The 19,073-nt window shown below is 42.1% G+C and overlaps 1 protein-coding gene across 2 annotated transcripts in view; it reads left to right on the top strand.

Annotated features, from left to right (window-relative positions):
* The window catches only part of SLC12A7 (solute carrier family 12 member 7), a 2,260,604-nt gene that overhangs the window by 1,854,820 nt on the left and 386,711 nt on the right, over positions 1-19,073 (top strand). For both annotated transcript variants that reach the window (XM_044065144.1, XM_044065145.1), the window contains one exon: positions 6,612-6,710. In XM_044065144.1, the coding sequence (XP_043921079.1) occupies positions 6,612-6,710 (99 nt within the window). The remainder of the gene's footprint in view (positions 1-6,611; positions 6,711-19,073) is intronic.

The raw sequence follows: 19,073 nt of genomic DNA, 5'->3' as shown, positions 1-19,073 counted from the left end.
GTAGGAGGCCTTAGTAGGGTAGCACCTTTCAAAAAAGCCTTACATAGCTTATCTGACAAGACGTTAGAACCTAGAAGGCCCACATGAAAATTAGAAATAGCAGCCAGTTGAACACTAATTGTAGCAGCTGCTGCTCCTTTTGTAAAGGTTTCTGCCAGGAAGTCCAAGATTTTTGCAATTGGAGCTGTAAAGGGATCAATGTCATTTTGCTCGGCCCAGAAGGAGAATCTCTTCCATTTACTAGCATAAAGTCTCCTAGTAGTTGGTTTATGAGAATAGACTAAAATATGTTGAATCATAGGTGAAATATCAGGGAGCCTGGCTAGGATCAGAAGTGGAGAAACAAAGCTGTCAGCTTGAGAGTTTGAATGGAAGGATGAAGAACGCCCGACTGATGTGTCAGGAGGTCTGCAACCAAATCCAGAATCCAAGGTTCTTCTTGCAGGTAATGCCAAAGGAATGGGAACCGTATCTGATGAGGCCAATACGGAGCAATGAGGATCAGCTTGCGACTCAGCAACTTTGCATTCTGAAGAACTTTTGGAATTAAAGGAAAGGGGGGGGGAGGCGTAAAGAATCCTGGGGGGCTAATTGTGGACCAGTGCATCTCTGGGTGACTGTCTCAGTGGGGGAACTAGGGCAAAGTAGCTGCTGCATTTGTTGTTTAGGTGAGAGGCAAAAAGATTGCAGCATGGCTGATCACATCTGCCACATCTTGTTTCAGAGACCACTCATTTGGCATGAGAATTGCCGTGCTTAGCTTGCCTGCTATCACACTGGACTTCCCCAGAATGTGTGTCGCAGCCAGAAAATGCTGAGAGGAAATCACCCATTGCCATACTTGAAGGGCCTCCCGGCACAAGGGTAAGATGTAGTTACACCCTGTTTTTTGATGTACCACGCTACTGACATGTTGTCCATCTGAATTGCTGTACAGCGCAAAGGAAGAGAGTAGTGAAGTGCTTGCAGCGCTAGTAACACCACTCTCATCTCCAGGACATTGATATGCAAATGGTACTCATGAGGTTGCCAAGTTCCTTGAACTGTCTGTCCCAGATAATGCCCCCCCCCCACCCTATCTGGGAAGCGTCCATGGTAACTGTGGCTACTGGGTGAGGGGCTACAAAGGGTCTGCCTAGAGTGACTAGGGGAGAGTGGAGCCACCACTGTACATCTTTCTTACAAGCATCTGTGATTAAGATCATGTGTGACATTGATAAATCCTGATACAACCACTGAGTGAAGAGCCATTGCAAATTCCTCATGTGGTAATGAGCTAACAGAACTAGAGTAATGGCAGCTGCAATCAAACCCAAGACCTTTAGTACTAACCAAGCCTGAACCTTTGACTTTGACAAGAGGAGAGAGACTTGACCTCGAATGGCAAGCACCCTTTCTTGTGGGAGCTTGGCTATTATGTCTCTTGGATTTAGTTGAGTGCCTATGAAAGTAATACACTGAGAGGGCAACAAGACAGATTTTTCATAATTTATTGTGATTCCTAGGTGTGCACAAGTGTGAATCGTGTGGTTCCTGGCCCTTAAGAGATGATGCTCAGTGGTGGCAGTGAGGAGCCAGTCATCTATATAAGGAAACACCTGGAATCCCAAATGTCTCAGGTGAGCCATCACTACTGCCATGCATTTGGTGAACACCCTGGGGGCTGTGGTGAAAAGGGCAGAGCTCTGAACTAGTAATGACTGGCTCCCAGCCAGACACATAAATGTATCCTGGACTGCCAGTCCATTTTTATATGGTAGTACGTGTCCTGGAGATCTATAGAGCACATCCAGTTGTCCTGACCCAAAAAGGGTAGAATGAACTGCAGTGTCACCATCCGGAACTTGGTTTTCTCTACTGACCTGTTTAATTTGCTGAGATCCAAGATAGGTCTGAAGTCCGCTGTCTTCTTTGGAACTAAAAAGAAGCTTGAGTAAGTTCCAGATTCTATCTGGTCTGCAGGGACTTCCTGAATGGCTTTTTTTTTTTTTTGCAGCAAAGTTTTTACTTCTAAGGCTGCTTGATCCCAAAGATTGGGTGGAACATCTAGGATTGATGATTTTTGACTTCTTGGGGGTGTTTGGAAGAAGAGAATTTTGTAACCCCTGGATATTATGCACCGTACCCACGTGTCTTCTGTTATATCTTGCCAGGCTCTTGGGTACAATAATATTCTGCCCCCGACTGCCTCCAGAGGTGGGCAGCCGGGCAATCCTTCAGGGATTCTGAAAGGGCCTGGCAGAGAACATATCCCTGTCGACCTGTTGTGGACCCCCCCCCCCCCCCGCCGCAAGGTCAGCATCTCCCATTATTATTTCCCCCTCTGCCTCTGGGGGAATTATCTCCAGAAGTGTCTGGTAAAGCTCCCTGCTATTTACGGAACCACATTTTGCCACTCTTTTGGCCTTTGGGATAAAGCCAAGATGGAGTGGAAAAACGGACTCCTATGGCAGAGAGAGTTTTGCCATCTCGTTCACTCCTTGTAAGAGTCCCTCAAACTTGAGGCCTGAACAAGGCCGAGCCATCAAAGGGGGCATTCGTAAAGGAAGACTTGAAGGGCTCTGCAAATTGACAAAAGTGCATCCAGGAATGCCTGTGACAAACCACTTTTGTGCTTGCAGCCCTACTCGCTCCAACTGCTGCGTAAGAAAAGAGGTGCATGGAGGAGTTAACAATTGAGGTTAAGGTTGCTAGCTGGGTTAGCTGACTTGGAAGCTGCTCCCTCAGCTGAAGGATCCTGGAGGGTATCTCCCAGCTATTTAAGGAGATCCCTCTGAAGTCTTGTGAAATGTGTCAAATAGTTCAGTGACTGAAGAGTAAAGGCCGCTGAAGAGAAAACATGCTTCCCATATCTATCCATGGCTCTACACTCCTTGTTTGGCAGATAGACAGAAGAGGAAGTCACCGCAAGTTCCTTCTTGGTGGCTGCTGCCACCAACATAGTATCAACTGGCACGCCTTTAGAGAGAAAGGTCTTGTCCTCTGGTGCGGTCATGAATTTGTTAGGCCTTCTCAGAACGGGTTCCATGGTCTCTAGAGCACTCCATGCCTTTCACCTCACTACAAACAAAAGTGGGTCGAAAGGCGGAGACACCCAGGAGATGGAAGGTCAGGAACCAAGTGCGTCCAGGTACACGGACTCATCCTCAGAAGGGGCAAGGGTTTTCCAGTTCTCCTCTGCCTAAGGATCTCCAGGATGTCTGAGAATGAGACATCTTCAAAGGGAGACAGTGGGAACCCTTCTGAGTCATCCAAGTCCATGTCAGAGGTGACAGATTCAGGGGAGTCCACGTCTCCTTTTACATTTTTTCTTCCTGGGAACCTCCTCTGAGGCATGCTCGGATGAAGAGGGGTCACCCTGTGGGGCATCGGTTCCCTACAATTGGGACAGAGAGAAGGATCTGAGACAGACACAGGTATCGATGGGGACGGAGCCGTGGGTGGGGCTGTCTCAACGGACAGCACACTCCTAATCACCTTGAAGGCACCGCGGTCCAAAACGAAGAGAGGCTCTGGCTCTGAGAAGCCTGGAGACCTCCTCTGCACTGAAGGCGATGGCTCCAAGGCAGATGTAGGAGCCGAACTCACCTGCACCAAGGCTTGCGAGAGGGAGAGTAGGGTCGTACCAGGGTCCGATGCCACCCTGCCCCGGAGCTGATAAGAGAGTCTTGGCGCCCAGACCCCTTGACGGAGTGGACTGTCTAGGAGGTCAGAGCAAATGTCGGAACCGACAAGGCAAGAGTTGTCGGAACCAATGGTTCCACCACTACTACTTCCATGCACTCCAGCTCTGAACTGGATGCAGTTGGAGGAACAGAGACAGGGACTGGTTCGGACAATGGCACTACTTCCGTCTGGGCTGGGCCCAACAACAATTGAGCAAACACCTGTGACTTGAGCAGCCTCTTCACCACTCTCTCCACATCTTCATCCGATAAACACCTGGATGATCGAGAGGAGTGGGCCGAGGACCGGTGACTACCTGCCACTGATTGCAGAAGTGGAGACTGTGGCATAGATCTCACTGGGACCAAAGAAGGAGATCTGGATCTCTTTTAAGTCTGGGATGGCTCCAAAGCCACAGATGGAGCCACCAGAGAAAAAGACTCTTCGGAGCCAACAATCCGCTCCAAAGGATCAGAAGATTTGGATTTTGACTTTGTTGGCACTGAAGGTGGAGCCGATGAAGATGCAAGTTTGTCATCGGGTTTTTTTGAAGGCTGAGTATCTGATGCAACTTCAACCTGAGGTTTTAATAACCCTCTGAATATAAGTTTGTTGCACCTCTCCTGCAAAACCTGTGCACTAAAGGCATGGCAAACAGAGCACGAGTCCTGCAGGTGGACAACACCTAAACAATAAACACAACTCTTGTGCCTGTCCGTAAGGAACATTTTTTGGCAACACGAGTCACATTTTTTTTAAACCCTGACTGCTTAGTAGGTTCTTTAGACATCATAAACACAAAAAGGTAACAACAAGAAAGAGTGTGATTTTTTTTTTTTTTTTTTTTTTTTTAAAGAAAGAAAAGAGGGGAAGAAGAGGAGGGAGTAGCCTCTAAGTTAAATGACTACTGCTCCCAAAGGGAGAAAGCCTCTAACTAAAATGGCTTCTCCCTAGTAGCAAAGAGGGATAAAGGGACAAGACGACAACCCTGATGAAAAAAACGGGCCGCCGACAACACACAGACCAAGGCCTGAGAGAAAAGATGACCTAACAGCAGCAAAAACCCACAGTAACAAGGATATGGGTGATAAAGCAGGGAAAACTCTAAACTCTAAGGAAAATTAGCCTAAACAAATAATTTGACAGAAAAAGGTTTACTACTTAGCCTGAGCCAGCAGAGGACAATCTCTACTCTGCAAGCGGCAAATGAGATCTAGCTAGCTACCGCTAAACATGCTAGGATAAGGGGTTAGCCGCGAGCCAGTAAGGACTCTTCGAGCTTTAGAAGTGGTCGAGTCTGAGCCGAGATCAGCTCCGAACCCAACCAGAAAGAAGGAAGGCGAGATGGACAGCATAACATCTGTTGTTTTCAACACTTGGCTTCCTGCAGAGACTGTGTAGTTTAAAATGTAAATCTGCAGAGCCAGTGAGGAAAAAAAACTTTTAAGTATATTTAGTCATTTAGTATGTTTATTTTTTTTAAAGTTACTCATCAAAAAATGTGAAAGTCCAAAAGGACAGGAAAATGTATCATAAATCCTGTTATATTTAAAATTGGCAAGTCCAAATAGGTATATGTGAAATTAGCAAGTCCAAGTTAACAGGTAAAAATGTATTTTACAAGCCCCAGTATACAAAGTGATAAGGCACAGAGTAAATGAAGAATGCATCAGATTCTGTAGTCATAATCTGCCAAAGAATGGCATCTATAGTCATAATCTGCCAGAGAATGGTAATTGCTAAATAATGACAATTGTCAGAACAGTAGACATCACACAGTTCTTTAAAATACATGTAGGACCTTCTCTGTATGGCATATGATCTAAACTGGGTGTTGGTGATAATCCCGCTGACAAGTTCTGTACTCAACTTTAGTATGCATTAAAGTTATACTTTTTGATGTAATGGCAAGTGTGTAAACAAGCATTTTATGCTGTATAATATATAAAATGGCAGCAAATATCACTTTCTGTGAAAAAGAAACAGGATCTTTTGGACCTTATTTCTTAAGAATATATTTAGTGACATAAAGCAGATATTAACATAGTTTGTTGGCCTGAAAAAAATTACAAGTAATACTGATTTATTGTGAACTGAATGTAAACAAGACAACATCCAAACAATATCTGTGGTGTGTGGTGCTACCATATCTCCGTAGCCTATGAAATATTACAACAATTTCTCACAACAAAGTTTAGGCTGATTTGCTTTACTTAGGCTGCAGTAATATCAGAGATCATATATTGAAAAGTATAACTCTAATGAATACTAAAGTTGAATACAGAACTTGACAGTGGGATTATCACCACCACCTAGTACTAGTCACCTTTTAAACTTCAAAAACGTCCCTGATTTTGGACCCTTGTCTCCCCCATTATTTTCAGCTTTGCCCAGAATTGTTGAGCAAAGAAGTTGAGAGCTATGGTGGCCACACATAAGCACGATTATTGCTCAGGGTTGTATAGTCAGAACTTTCTAGTGGATACTCTGGTACTACAAAAACACAGGTGTTTTCCTGATAAGAACATCTTTGCCCAGTTAATCTGCCTTTTCCATTACATAATTTTTAGCTAGTATTCTTATTGTTAATCCTCACATCATTATAGGTATTGGGACTTTTTGCACAGCACAGTACAGCGACAGATTTTTTTTATTTGAAAACTTGCAGTATAATACAGAAAAAATGCTTTGGGATATTTTATTGTAGTCTTGTGGTTTGAGCTTGGCGTTTTTTGCCACTTGACATTACATTGACAATGTGCATAAAAAATGACAAAAGCATAACAGCTGTAAAAGTAAATGTACATGATAATGTCAATTCGGTTTTATGATATTGTCTTGCAATTTTTGCATCTCTGCTTTTACCATGTTTTGAAAATACGTATATCAAAATGATTTCTTTAAATAAATGCAAAACTTCAGTTAAGCTTCTGCTGTCCTTACAGGTTTTTCTTGATGTGCTATATGTTTGTAAACCTGGCTTGTGCAGTCCAGACTCTTCTGCGAACACCTAACTGGAGGCCACGCTTCAAATACTACCACTGGTATTCAAACTTAATTTAACCTTATTTTGTATCAGTTTTAACCTTATTTTACAGCAATTTATTAAACTTAACAATATCTGACCTACTTAAAAGGGACTGTTTCAGGAAAGCATGTACTAAATTTGTACTGCTTGGATACAAAATGTTGACTTCAGCAATGGGCAAGCAAGCAGGTTGTAGCTGTTAAGAGAACAGATCATCACATCAGGAACATTTCTATTATTACTCAGGCTGCAGAAAGCATCAGTTGTCCTTAACTATCCCACTGTGCTAACAGTGCACTTTGAACACATGCTGGCTGATGGATGATCCTAAATGATAACTGCCCACCATTTCTTCCCCTCCCTTCATTTACTTTTGTTACCACATCTGTAGATGTTATGTCCATATCCTCACTATCCTCATTATGAAAAAGATGTGTGTGCTCTGTATGCATTATACACAGGAGCTTTAGAAACTCTTACTTAAATTATACACATCTGTATGTTGCCTTCAGTGTTTTTCACCTTGATTTTGCCAGATATTTCTAACTTTAGGTAACTGTGCACTGTTTAGTTATAACTGCTTTTATGTTTTGTTTACATTTGTTTTTTGTTTTGAAACTACCAGGTTAGCCTGAAAGCAGTCCATTGGGACTTTTGCTGCTGTTGCTATTTTTCTGCTCTGCCTTGTCATTTGACTCATGTAGATCGTGCAACTGTTGAAAAAAAAAAAAACAACAAAACCATGGCAGAGGCTGGATTGGATTGGCCAGATTATCAAACTCTTCATTTTTCCTCCAGTTTCATTAATTCCGTAACTTCTCAGTGGTATTCCACATTTTTCTTTTCTGCTATCTCTGTAACCCTTGCAAAAGTATCTTAGGTTACAAAAACTTTAGGGACTTTCTTGAGTCATGCGAGGGGAAGAGTTCTGAGGTAATAGTGAGTCAGAAAATCATCTCCAGCATTATAACATGCTCAGAAGGGTTGGAATGGTCCATCCAGTGTGTGTGTGTGTGTGTGTGTGTGTGTGTGTGTGTGTGTGGGTGTGTGTATGTATGTGGGAACTGAATTTAATTGAATCTCTCTTTGGCCAGCAAAAATAGTCGATTATGCAGATGGTTGACAGGTGTGTCAAGATTGCACGATTCTCAGGTTAGGGAAATATGCCCTTTCCCTGAGAGCACCCAGTATTGGAGCTTGTATATATAATTAGATTAGCAGGGGGTATTGGGGTGCAGGGAGGCTTGCCCCCTGCAAAAAACAATGTTTAAGCATATTTTTTTAAAAATTTGTTTTGCATTTCCAAGCATTTTGCCCAGCTCAGGTGTAGTAGTGTGTCAGTGTTTGCAAAGTTCAACTTTTTATCGACGTTTGCAAAGTTCACTTTTTGTGGTCAACCAAAATTCTGTGCCGTGTTCCAACAAAGATATGCCAAAGCTACCAAAAACTGTAACCTAATCATTCTTGGAGACGTCAACCTTAATTACTTAGTATGAAAAGCCATTGATATGTCAGAACTCCTGACCAGCATAAGTCTTACCCAAATCAACTCGGAAGCCACTAGACCAAACCTTCAATCCAATAGGCACACCATACTAGATTTTTTAATAAATAATAATCCTACAGTGGTATCTACCCTCACCATACATGCACTCTCCTTCAGTGATCACTGCCCCTTAACTTTCTCAGGACATAATCTAACATTAAATTATAAACCTAAACATATCACCTTAAGACCCAAAAGCATTCAGAATATCACTTATCTTAAAAAAAACATCTTGCCACACTTGATTGGTCTCACTTACTAATAAGTATAGGTTTTATATGTGAGTGAGTGGAAGGGGTGGGAGAAGTCCTTAGATATGCAACCTCAGCTTAACTAATACAATTCTGCCTCAGATATGGAAAACAGCAATGTTCACTCCTATTCCAAAACTACCCAAGCCAACTACTGCTTCTCAATTCTGTCCTATCTCAATCCTTCCCACTTAAGGTAAAATACTAGAAAAAATTACTTGCAGCCAAATTACTGCTTATTTACATCAATACCATCTTCAGTCTAGAGAGCAATATGGATTCTGGTCTGGACGCAGCACCATAACAACTCTGTACTCCCTCACAAATGACATCCTATCTGATATCAACAAAGGCAATCTGACAGGAGCCATTTTTATGGACCTCATAATAGCCTTTGATCTAATTACCGTTACTTACTGTTTGACAAATTAACTGAAATAGGCATTAGTGATGATTTAACGCCTTAGTTTGCAGACTTCCTCACCAATAGATACTTCAGGATGAGAATAGGTGCCACCACCTCTGAAGCAACACTTATGAAAGGAATTCCTCAGGATTCCCTCTGCTATTTTCTATATTTATCAAAGAACTCCTATCTGATCATTCTCAGATTCCTCTAATTCTTTATGTAGATGACATGGTCATCTATAGGTCAAACAAATCCCATTCTTTTATAGAAACTCCGCTCCAAGATCACCTCCAAACCCTCAACCAGTGGCTAGTAGACCAGAAACGTTTATTCATTCTGTTAAAAAAAAAAAAAAAAAAAAAAACACAATGCTAATTTGGAACAAACCAGAAAATAGCCAAAACACCACATCCTTCAAATATATTGACATTTGGCTAGACAAATCACACACACACATACACACACACACACACAATTTTCACAAGCATGACATGAAAATTTACAAAATGAACTAGTGAGTGCAGTAACTTCAAAATGCATGCAAAAAGATCAACACACTACTGTTCTGGGTGAACACTGTTTTGTCCAAACCAGCCAAAGCTGCCATAGGCAAAGGAATACTTTATCTCAACTTGAGTATGGACTACCCATTATAGCTGCAGCCTCAAAGAAAAATGCCACCACCTTACAAACTATATCCAATAAAATTTACCAGCTCATTACTAATTTCCCCAATAAGGAACACCACTGCCGAATTCTTATTGCAGCTAAATTGCTCCCAGTACATGTGACAGTTAACCTCCTACTAGGATCTCCGAATCACAAAGCCCTTCATCCTCTCACTTATAAACGTTAAATCAAAACCACTACATATACTCTCAGGGGTATCTCTCAATCTCAACCCACCCTATTAATTCCAAAAGTAAAGTTTATTGCACTGACCATGCATTCTCCTTCCTAGCACCTAAACTATGGGACTCCATTTCTCTTTCAGTCAAAGATGTCCAAAAGTACTTGGACTTCAGACAACAGTTTAAGGAATACCTCTTCACCCAAGCAAAGTTCAGCTGCACTCACTCAAGACATGTTACATGAAACCTGCAGCTCTCTCACACATCCCTTTATCCCTGTCCCTATTCCTTATCTCATCTTGTCATCTCCTTACTTGCTGCCTTTCATTCATCCTACTCTTCTCTTTGCACCTCTCTCACACTTCTTATCCTTTCTGCTTCTCTTACTTCTTTAACCCTCTCGCACCTTTTCTCTATCTTCTTCCCGTGGTATCCTTTCTTGCAATTTCTCTCTTCTAATGTCTTCATACCTCTCTATATAATGATATGCTGCTAGCCATGTAGCCATCTCGGTCAGTAAGGCTATGTCGTAACCAGAAAGCTCTGCTAAGCATAATTCCATGTTTCCATCTATGTTTTGTCATTGCTATCTTGAACTAAATGTTGTAACATATTTTTACATCTGTAAATATATATATTTGCTTTTTAGTGTATCCTTGTATATGCAAATATGTTTGGCTCAGTTCTTATTTGATCCTGTTCACCAAGCTGAGCCTGCAGATAGTCCATTGAGATTATTACACTACTCCAGTAAAAAAGAAATGTAAATAAAATAGACCTCATGAACATTGTTATGTGGGTCTTTTGTTCTTTTTCAGTAGATCCATCTATATATATATATAAACACATACACACACACACACACTCTCATACACAAAGTCACACAGACACACACACAATATTCACAAGCATGAGTTGCAAATGTACAAGATCAAGTAGTAAGTGCAGTGACTTCTGCTGAATTTGTCTTTAGATGTCTGACTTCCTTTTTTGACTAGGGCTAACCCCTGACCTCCACCAGAAGAGATTTCTGCTACTGGATTACTGTTAGTGTCATATAAGAAAAGTGGTCTATAAGCTTCTCAGTATCACCCTGCCCCCAGCTTCCAGAACTACTAATCAAGCCTGTGTAGAGGTGAAGAGGGATGAAGCCTGTGTTCAAATAATCACTTGAACACATGACTGCACAAGCTGGGAGGACAAGCATGGGGTGCACTCAGGGGTACATGTGTGTTGGTTAATTTCTCTAGGAGACACTGTTAAAACCACATGACATCTCATGTAGGTGGGTGAGTCAGTACTGATCTCATCAACCTTTTGTGGAAGTGAGGGGCAGTGTATTGCAGATGCCCTTTCCAGGCCCAGTCTATGAGTAGTCACTGAGTGTACACAAAGAGGGTTGGTTGTCACTGAGCATGCAAAAAGGAAGTCAGGCAAAAACTGAAAAAAGTCTTCTGTATCCCTGCTGGCTAGATTTATAATTGCCCTTCTCAGCTGACCATCCTCATAGTGTTTGGGAAAATAAGTGGACTTGACTGGTCAAGAGATGGCTAATGATCAGCAGGTCTTGGAAGCAGAGAAGAAAAAAATAATCCTGCATGGTTGCAGGACAGCATTTTGTTTATGAAATTTATGAATAAAAGTTTTTGTACTAAACAGCTGAAAAAATGTCAGAAATAGAAAAGGGGAGAATGTGAAATTAGTTCAAAGCAGGTGAAAAGGAAGAAAGATAAAAATCCAAAAATATTCTGCAGTGACTGAAATATCCTCCAACTGCCTTCTTTTACTAATAGCCTTCCTGCATATATTTTTTTTTAGTTTATTTTACATTTGTTAACCGGGAAAGTTCGATTTGGAACAAAGCCAATTTTCAACGGAGGCCAGGGGAGAAAGGCTCTAGATGTATGTCTTTGTAATGTGGGAGGAAATTGGAGCACCCAAAGGAAACCCACAGGAATGCAGGGAGGACATGCAGACTCTGCACAGAAGGCACCCTAGCCGAGAATCGAACCGGAGAACCTTTTGCTGTGAGGCAACAACGCTACCACTGCGCCGTCCATATTGTAACACATAATGTAGTTGTGGCTAGCTCAAGCTAGAGGGGAGGTTGCTTTCTGCATTTTTATGGAATCAGTTTTCTGATGCGTACAGAATTTACTGGTTTTAAATCAGTAAGCATTTTTGTCTGTGTAATTGTTATGTTTTATTAATGGGTTAGCGAAAACTGCTTGCAGATTATTTAGAGAGGTGACATGTGTAGAGATGCACCACTAACCATGTTAACAATCGATACATCATTCATTAGAGATGTGTATATCAGCATTAAAACCATCCCGCAGGGTACTGGTCATGATAACATTCTATTAATTAATATTCATTATCAGTGTTCAGAAGTTGAAAAATGTTGATTCTGAGCAGTGCAAAAAGCGATAAGTGCTACTTTTCTGACCTCACAGACTTCTGGAAAACATACAGTTAATAAAGATAACAGACATCAGCAATGAAAAGATCTTCAAAGTGCTGAGCAAAAATATTACTAACTGATTAAATCATTCTTGAACTAACTAAAGAAGCATAATAGGTTGATACAGCAGAAAATAAGAGAATTGAAATGTGGCAGAGGTTCAAAAGTGCAACGTGTTTTAATTGTGAAAATGGAAGTCATTGCTATACAATATTTTATCCTGGAATTATTTATACACTGTTAAAATACTGAAGACATTTATTATTGCCACTGTTAAAGTGACAAAAAAAAATGAAAATATACATTTAGCGACATTTTGATGTAACTTCCGACATAATGACAGGCTGTCAGCCAGAAATATCATGTCACAGGCCTCGCTGAGTGCTGTTTTCCCCTTGTCATTGACAGTTCCCATTGAAACTAGCTTCCCTTCACATCCAGTATATTCCACATGACTACTCTTGATAGACTTGCCAGTGAGATGCAGTTCTGGGTTTCTTTAAATGGCCTTTTTGTGAGTACTTTATTATTCGTAACAGTAGTGCAAACATAAGCAAGGTGTCATCTTTTGGACACTATCCACATTCTGTGTCTTATACAGAGACTCTATTTAAATTAGTTGTTATTTAAGGGAAGAATGTAAGATGGCATTGTATGAGACATATTTAAACTAATTCATAAACTGGCTTACAGTGTATAAATTTAAAGCTACTAGTAAGAACCATTTGTCAACATGAAAATCAGTTAATAGAGGTGTAGCACAAGATTCTATATTGGGGCCAGTTTTTAAACAACCTTTTCTCAGGTGTCCTCTAATCACAGATGCATGTTTAATTTTGTTGATGAGGACAAACTGGAGGCTATTGCATCTTATGCAAAGGATATTACCAAACAAGAACTGCCTTGGATGTTATGCATCATCCATCTTCACCACTGTACAGGCTTACGACCATCTATGGTTAGTAGTCCCCAGGAAGCTGGGGGTAAGTTGGTACTGAGACGATTACAGACCACTTAGTGTCTCTAATAATAATCCTTAATAAGAACTTGTGTATAATCATCTTTAAGTCTGTACTGATTTAGTCTGGAGCTTCACATATCTTATCTTCTTCAATTATAGTCATGCCTGTTGTAAAATCTGTAATCTTGTACAGAGGTGCAGATGAGATGGGAGAAATTATTTTTAATTTTAATTGCAATAATTCTTTTGCAGTCAAAGAATTTGTAGAACATGAAATTAATTTTGAAAACTTTTACATCCAGATGTAGGTGGGTTTAATACACCTTTGTAAAATGTCGACAGAATCTCTGTCAGAGTAAAATATTTTGTTTCATTATTACAAGACACAGTTTGCTGATCTGTTAAGGGAACAGCAGTATGTCATACAATTATCCAGTGTGAGATGTGAACACTATAATAAAAGATGAGAATTACTGAATCTGCATTCCATGATTTGTCATTCTATTAGAGAAGGTTTGCATACCTGTATTTATCTATAAGGAGTCTAATGGAGTTAGCATACAATCAGTGATCCTTTTTAAGTCACTGAGAAGTACAACACAGAAGGAGACTATTGTTGGGGTCTATATTAGAACACCGAAGATGTTCATCGTGTTACCCTGCTGCAGTCATCACACTTGGGTTATCCCGCCGTCAGGCGGTCCCGCAGTCGGCTTGAGTTCCAAAGTCTTGGTCCGGCGTCGGTTGCTGTCGCTTCTTCCCTGACGTCAGTGTGCCATGGGTATATAAGAGGCATCCAACGCCATTTTCTTCAGTCCCAAAGCAGAAGCAGTTCGCAAGTGCCGGTCGGCCGACACCTGAGATTTTCAATTCGAATTTCAGTCCGAAGTCTTCAATAAAGCTAAGTACTCCATTGGGGAACCTTTTCCTGCCTCAGTCCGATGTCAGAAAAATTAACAATTGCATTTCTTGTGGGAAGCAAATACCTCATAAGGACTGCCATTCTTATTGTATTCCTTGCCTAGGCCCAGACTACGACGTCACAGGTTGTCGATTTTGTGCTAGGTTTAATAAACGAACTATCAAACGCCGTTTTGACTTTGCACGACATTACTTTGGTAGGAAATTTAATTATATCATGCCGTCGGAGCAGCCGACGACCGGCATGCATAAAAAATGCAAGGATAAGGACAGGCAGCCTAGTCACAAGCAAGACTCCAAGGCATCTGCTGGGCCTGTCGCCGGTTCTCTGGTTTTCAGTGAGGTGCTTACGCAGCCCCTGACGACCGCAGAATTGGAACCCCAGACAGCTGCGGATTCTCAAGTGGAGTGTACTAGGCCGATGCAGCCATCTTCATTAGGCCCTTCCGACACTGGAGCAGAAGGAGACCACGGTGCAGTGGAAACACCTTCAGTTGCAGAAGGTGTCTTCAGACCGACTACTCTCACCATTGAATCTTATGCTAAGTTTAAAACTCCTTTAAAACCAAAAAAGACTGCACATCAGTCTACAGTTCAAGGCCCCATGCCTAAGAAACAGATGCTTAAGATGGCTGAAGGTTTGATTACCCTAATCAGGGGTTTCCATCCCCCTCCAGATAAAAGACCAAGAGGAGGATTATGCTTCCTCTGACCAGGTTTCAATTTCCTCAGATTCTTCTGAGGAACAGGATTACACTTTCCCCCCTTATGAAGACTCTGATGCTGAAGACTCTATTCCCTCAGCATCTTCCCCTGAAGACTACTCCTTTGGGGAAACTTTACATACCATGGGGGAACATTTCCACTGGGAAGGCCAGGACTACTCTGATTCTAAGAAAAGACTCCGAGAGTTCCTTTTACTACCCCAGCACAGACCACTTGCTATCCCTCCAGTTTTAGATATTGTGGATGATGTTTACTTGGAGTCTAGTCTAAATCCAGACTCTCTACCTCCTGCTCCAGCCAAACCAGACAGATACTACAGAATACCTGACTCACACAAATTCCTTTATAAAAGCCCTGTGGCTGACCCACAAACAATTTCCCATGGTCCCAAGGTGGCTAAAGCTTCTATGGCTAAAAATCATGTGCCCTCTGAAAGGGATTCCAGAGCCCTAGATAGATGGGGAAAGAAAATATACACCTCAGCAACTCTGGCTATGAGAGCATTAAATTGTCAGTTTCACATGCTGAAATATCAGCAATTCCTAATGTCTCAATTAAAACAAAAAATGAGCACACATATTGAACAGTCTGAATTCAAGGAAATGAGAGATCTGTTACATGCAGCTAAACAGGTGGGCAAACATACTTTACAATGTGGATTTGATTCATTGGAAGCTTCCTGTAGAGCAGCTGTTACTGGGTCTGTCATACGTAGACATGCTTTGTTAAAAGAACAAACCCTACCTGATCATGTTAAAGCAAAATTATTGGATGCACCTTTACAGCAGGATGTATTATTTGGTGTCAAAGCAGAAGAGGTTTTAAAGAAAATGGAGGATAAGACAAAGTCTATGCAGACGGTCAAGGATTTTTTACAGGTACAACCCCCTCGTTTCAGCAGAAATTGGCCAACAAAAAACTGGTCCTTTCCAGCTTCTGACAGATCGCAGAGGGGCAAATACAGATGCCCAAGGGGCAGAGGTCAGTCACAAGGCCCTTACAAACCTCGCCAATGGGGTACTGCTACCCAGAAAGGAGGAGAAGACAGGCCCCAAGCTAGCAGAAGACAAACACAATGACTCAATCCTCAAACTACCAAGCAAATCTCTCCTGGCAGCTCCCTTGGGAGGAAAATTAGCATTTTTTGCAGACAACTGGCACATCATCACAAAAGACAATTGGGTCCTAAACATTGTCTCACAAGGTTACAGATTCCACTTTCATACCTTGCCAAGGATAAAAGGAATGCCAAACCTGCCACCAAATCAATGGGCAGAGGCACAAAAACAAATTACAGCTCTCATGGACATGAGAGCCATTCAACAGGTACCTACAAAGGAGCAAGGACAAGGATTTTACTCAAGACTCTTTCTAGTCCCAAGAAAAGACAAAGCATGGAGACCCATTCTGCATCTTTCAATTCTGAACACCTATCTGCAAGTACCAAAATTCAAGATGCTAACACTACAGCAGCTTCTTCCCATGCTGGGCAAAAATGCTTGGCTAGTAACGTTGGACCTCAAGGAGGCATACCTGCATGACCCTATCAGACAAAATTGCAGAAGATACCTCCGCTTCATTGCAGGTTCAACGCATTATCAATTCTCTGCACTGCCCTTTGGCTTATCTACTGCGCCCAGGGTCTTCACAAAATGCCTGGTACCAGTAATTGCATACTGCTGACAAAGAGGAATTCAAATATACCCATACCTGGACAATTGCCTTATTCAAGCAGAAAGCAAGGACATTCTTTTAAAGCAGCTGGCATTTGTCAAACACCTTCTAAGTTGCCTAGGGTACACAGTAAACGAAAAGAAATCAAAACTAGTGCCCTCACAAAATATAATATTCCTGGGTGCCAGCTTGAATACAACAGCCCAGATGGCTTATCTCACGCCAGACAAGCAACAACAGCTGACTCAATGTTTCAAAATAATGGCAACAAAGACCCAACTCCCTGCAAGAAAAATTCTGCAGGCCTTGGGTTTCATGGCATCTTGCATACTACCAATACCATTTGCAAAACTGCATATGAGGAAATTACAATGGTACATGAAAAGTGTATGGACTCAGCACAGCCACAGCTTGGAAACAATGATACCACTCATTCCCTGCCTTCAACAGGAGTTTCTATGGTGGGCACAGGCATGTCACCTCAACAAGGGTCAGCCTTTCACCTTACCCACAGCCAGGCAAACTATGACAACAGATACATCGGACTATGCCTGGGGAGCACACATGGCAGGACAGTGCATTCAGGGCAAATGGACTACAGATCAAAGGCATCTGCATATCAATCAAAAAGAAATGCTAGCAGTACAGAATGCCCTAACAGCTTTCAAGAATCTCTTACACCCAGGACAACTAATAATAAAGACGGACAATACCACAGTAATGTGGTACATAAACAAGCAAGGGGGCATACATTCCTACCCTCTATGCAGGCAAGCAATGACCTTGTGGAACACGGCACTGTCTTACCAGGTTCAGTTCCAAGCACAATTCCTGCCAGGAAAGAAAAACACATTGGCAGATGACCTAAGCAGAAACATCATGGATCCACACGAGTGGAAACTAGATCCACAAGTATTTGCAATGATAGCTCAAAAATGGGGACACCCAGACATAGATCTGTTTGCCAGCCCCCAAAACTACCAACTTCAAAAATTTTGCACAAGGACATTCCATCCACAAGCTTGGAAAGTGGACACCCTCTCGTTCAGTTGGAAAACATTAACAGTGTATGCCTTTCCTCCACTGCCTCTTCTAGCAAAGGTACTGCTGAAAGTCAGATTAGAGAGGCCACAAATGATACTCATTGCACCAGACTGGCCACGCCAGCATTGGTATCCAATTCTAAGGAACATGGCCCACAGCCCACCATGGATTTTACCACAAATTCCTCACCTGCTCACCCAGTGAGACAATCAGATTCTACACAGCCAGCTCAAGACTTTAAACCTGGCTGCATGGCAAATTACCTAAACAACCAGCCAACACCTCTATCCAAAGCTGTTATGGATGTCATTCTGGAGGCCAGGAGGCCCAGCACCAGGAAAACCTATTCAGACAAATGGAAAAGATTTTTCACCTGGAACCAGGCTAAAGGCCAAAATCCCCTTGATCCAAACATTCCTCAGATTCTACAATATTTAACTGAGATGTTGCACAAAGGACTTTCCTTTTCATTTATTAAGATCCATGCCTCAGCAATTGCAGCTCATTACAACACGGATCCTCCTTTATTCTCACATCCACTCCTAAGACAGTACCTCAGAGGGGCTAAGAACATAAGACCGCCCAGGAGAGCACCAACACCTACTTGGGATCTCAACTTTGTTCTGGAAAAGCTTACACTGCCGGCCTTTGAACCAGCTTTTTCAGCTGATTTAAAATTTCTTTCATGGAAAACTGCCTTGCTACTAGCAATAACCTCAGCTAGAAGAGTCTCAGAGCTACAGACACTAATGGCAGGGGGAGCCTTTCCTCATTTTTCATCAAGACAGAGTCTCTCTATGAACTAACCCTTCCTTTATGCCAAAGGTGGTATCCAGTGTGGCCCTAAACCAAACCATTCACTTGGCCACCTTCTTCCCAAATCCCCAGAACAAAGGAGAAAGACTCCTGCACTCTTTGGGCATTCACAGGCAATTACGTTACTGCTTGGATAAAACTAAGGCTTTCAGAAAATCTGACCAGCTCTTTGTAGCCTATGCTGCAGGATCACAAGGAAAAGCTATCTCAAAGCAGACCATTTCTAAATGGATAGGGCATTGCATACGTTTCTTCTACACGCATCATGGAAAACCGGTACCTGCTAACATTAGGTCCCACTCCACCAGGGCTACAGCTACATCAGCAGCCTTTCTCAGGGGAGTGCCAACCAAGGATATTCTGGAAGCTGCAACTTGGAGTTCAGTGCACACCTTCACCAAACACTATCACTTACCTCTATATTCTAAGACTAGAGCTGGTTTTGCCACTGCAGTTTTGCAGGGCCTACTAGCTTCTTCTAACCCTGTTTAACTCCACCACCCATCCTTAGCTTTGGGATTCAACCAAAGTGTGATGACTGCAGCAGGGTAACACGATGAACATAGTACAGTTTTGTACCTACCATAAATGTAGATGTTCGAGTGTTCACCCTGCTGCAGTCCAGGTTACCCTCCCTCCATCCCCTCTGAACTAGCTGAACTTATCTATATCACTCTATCCTATACAACCTCTGTGGTGTATTTACGTGTGCCTGA

This window comes from Protopterus annectens, chromosome 3.part0 (assembly GCF_019279795.1).
Source record: "Protopterus annectens isolate FY-2018-M chromosome 3.part0, PAN1.0, whole genome shotgun sequence".
NCBI classification, from domain to species: Eukaryota; Metazoa; Chordata; order Ceratodontiformes; family Protopteridae; genus Protopterus; species Protopterus annectens.
This window is presented reverse-complemented; position numbering and strand designations above follow the sequence as displayed.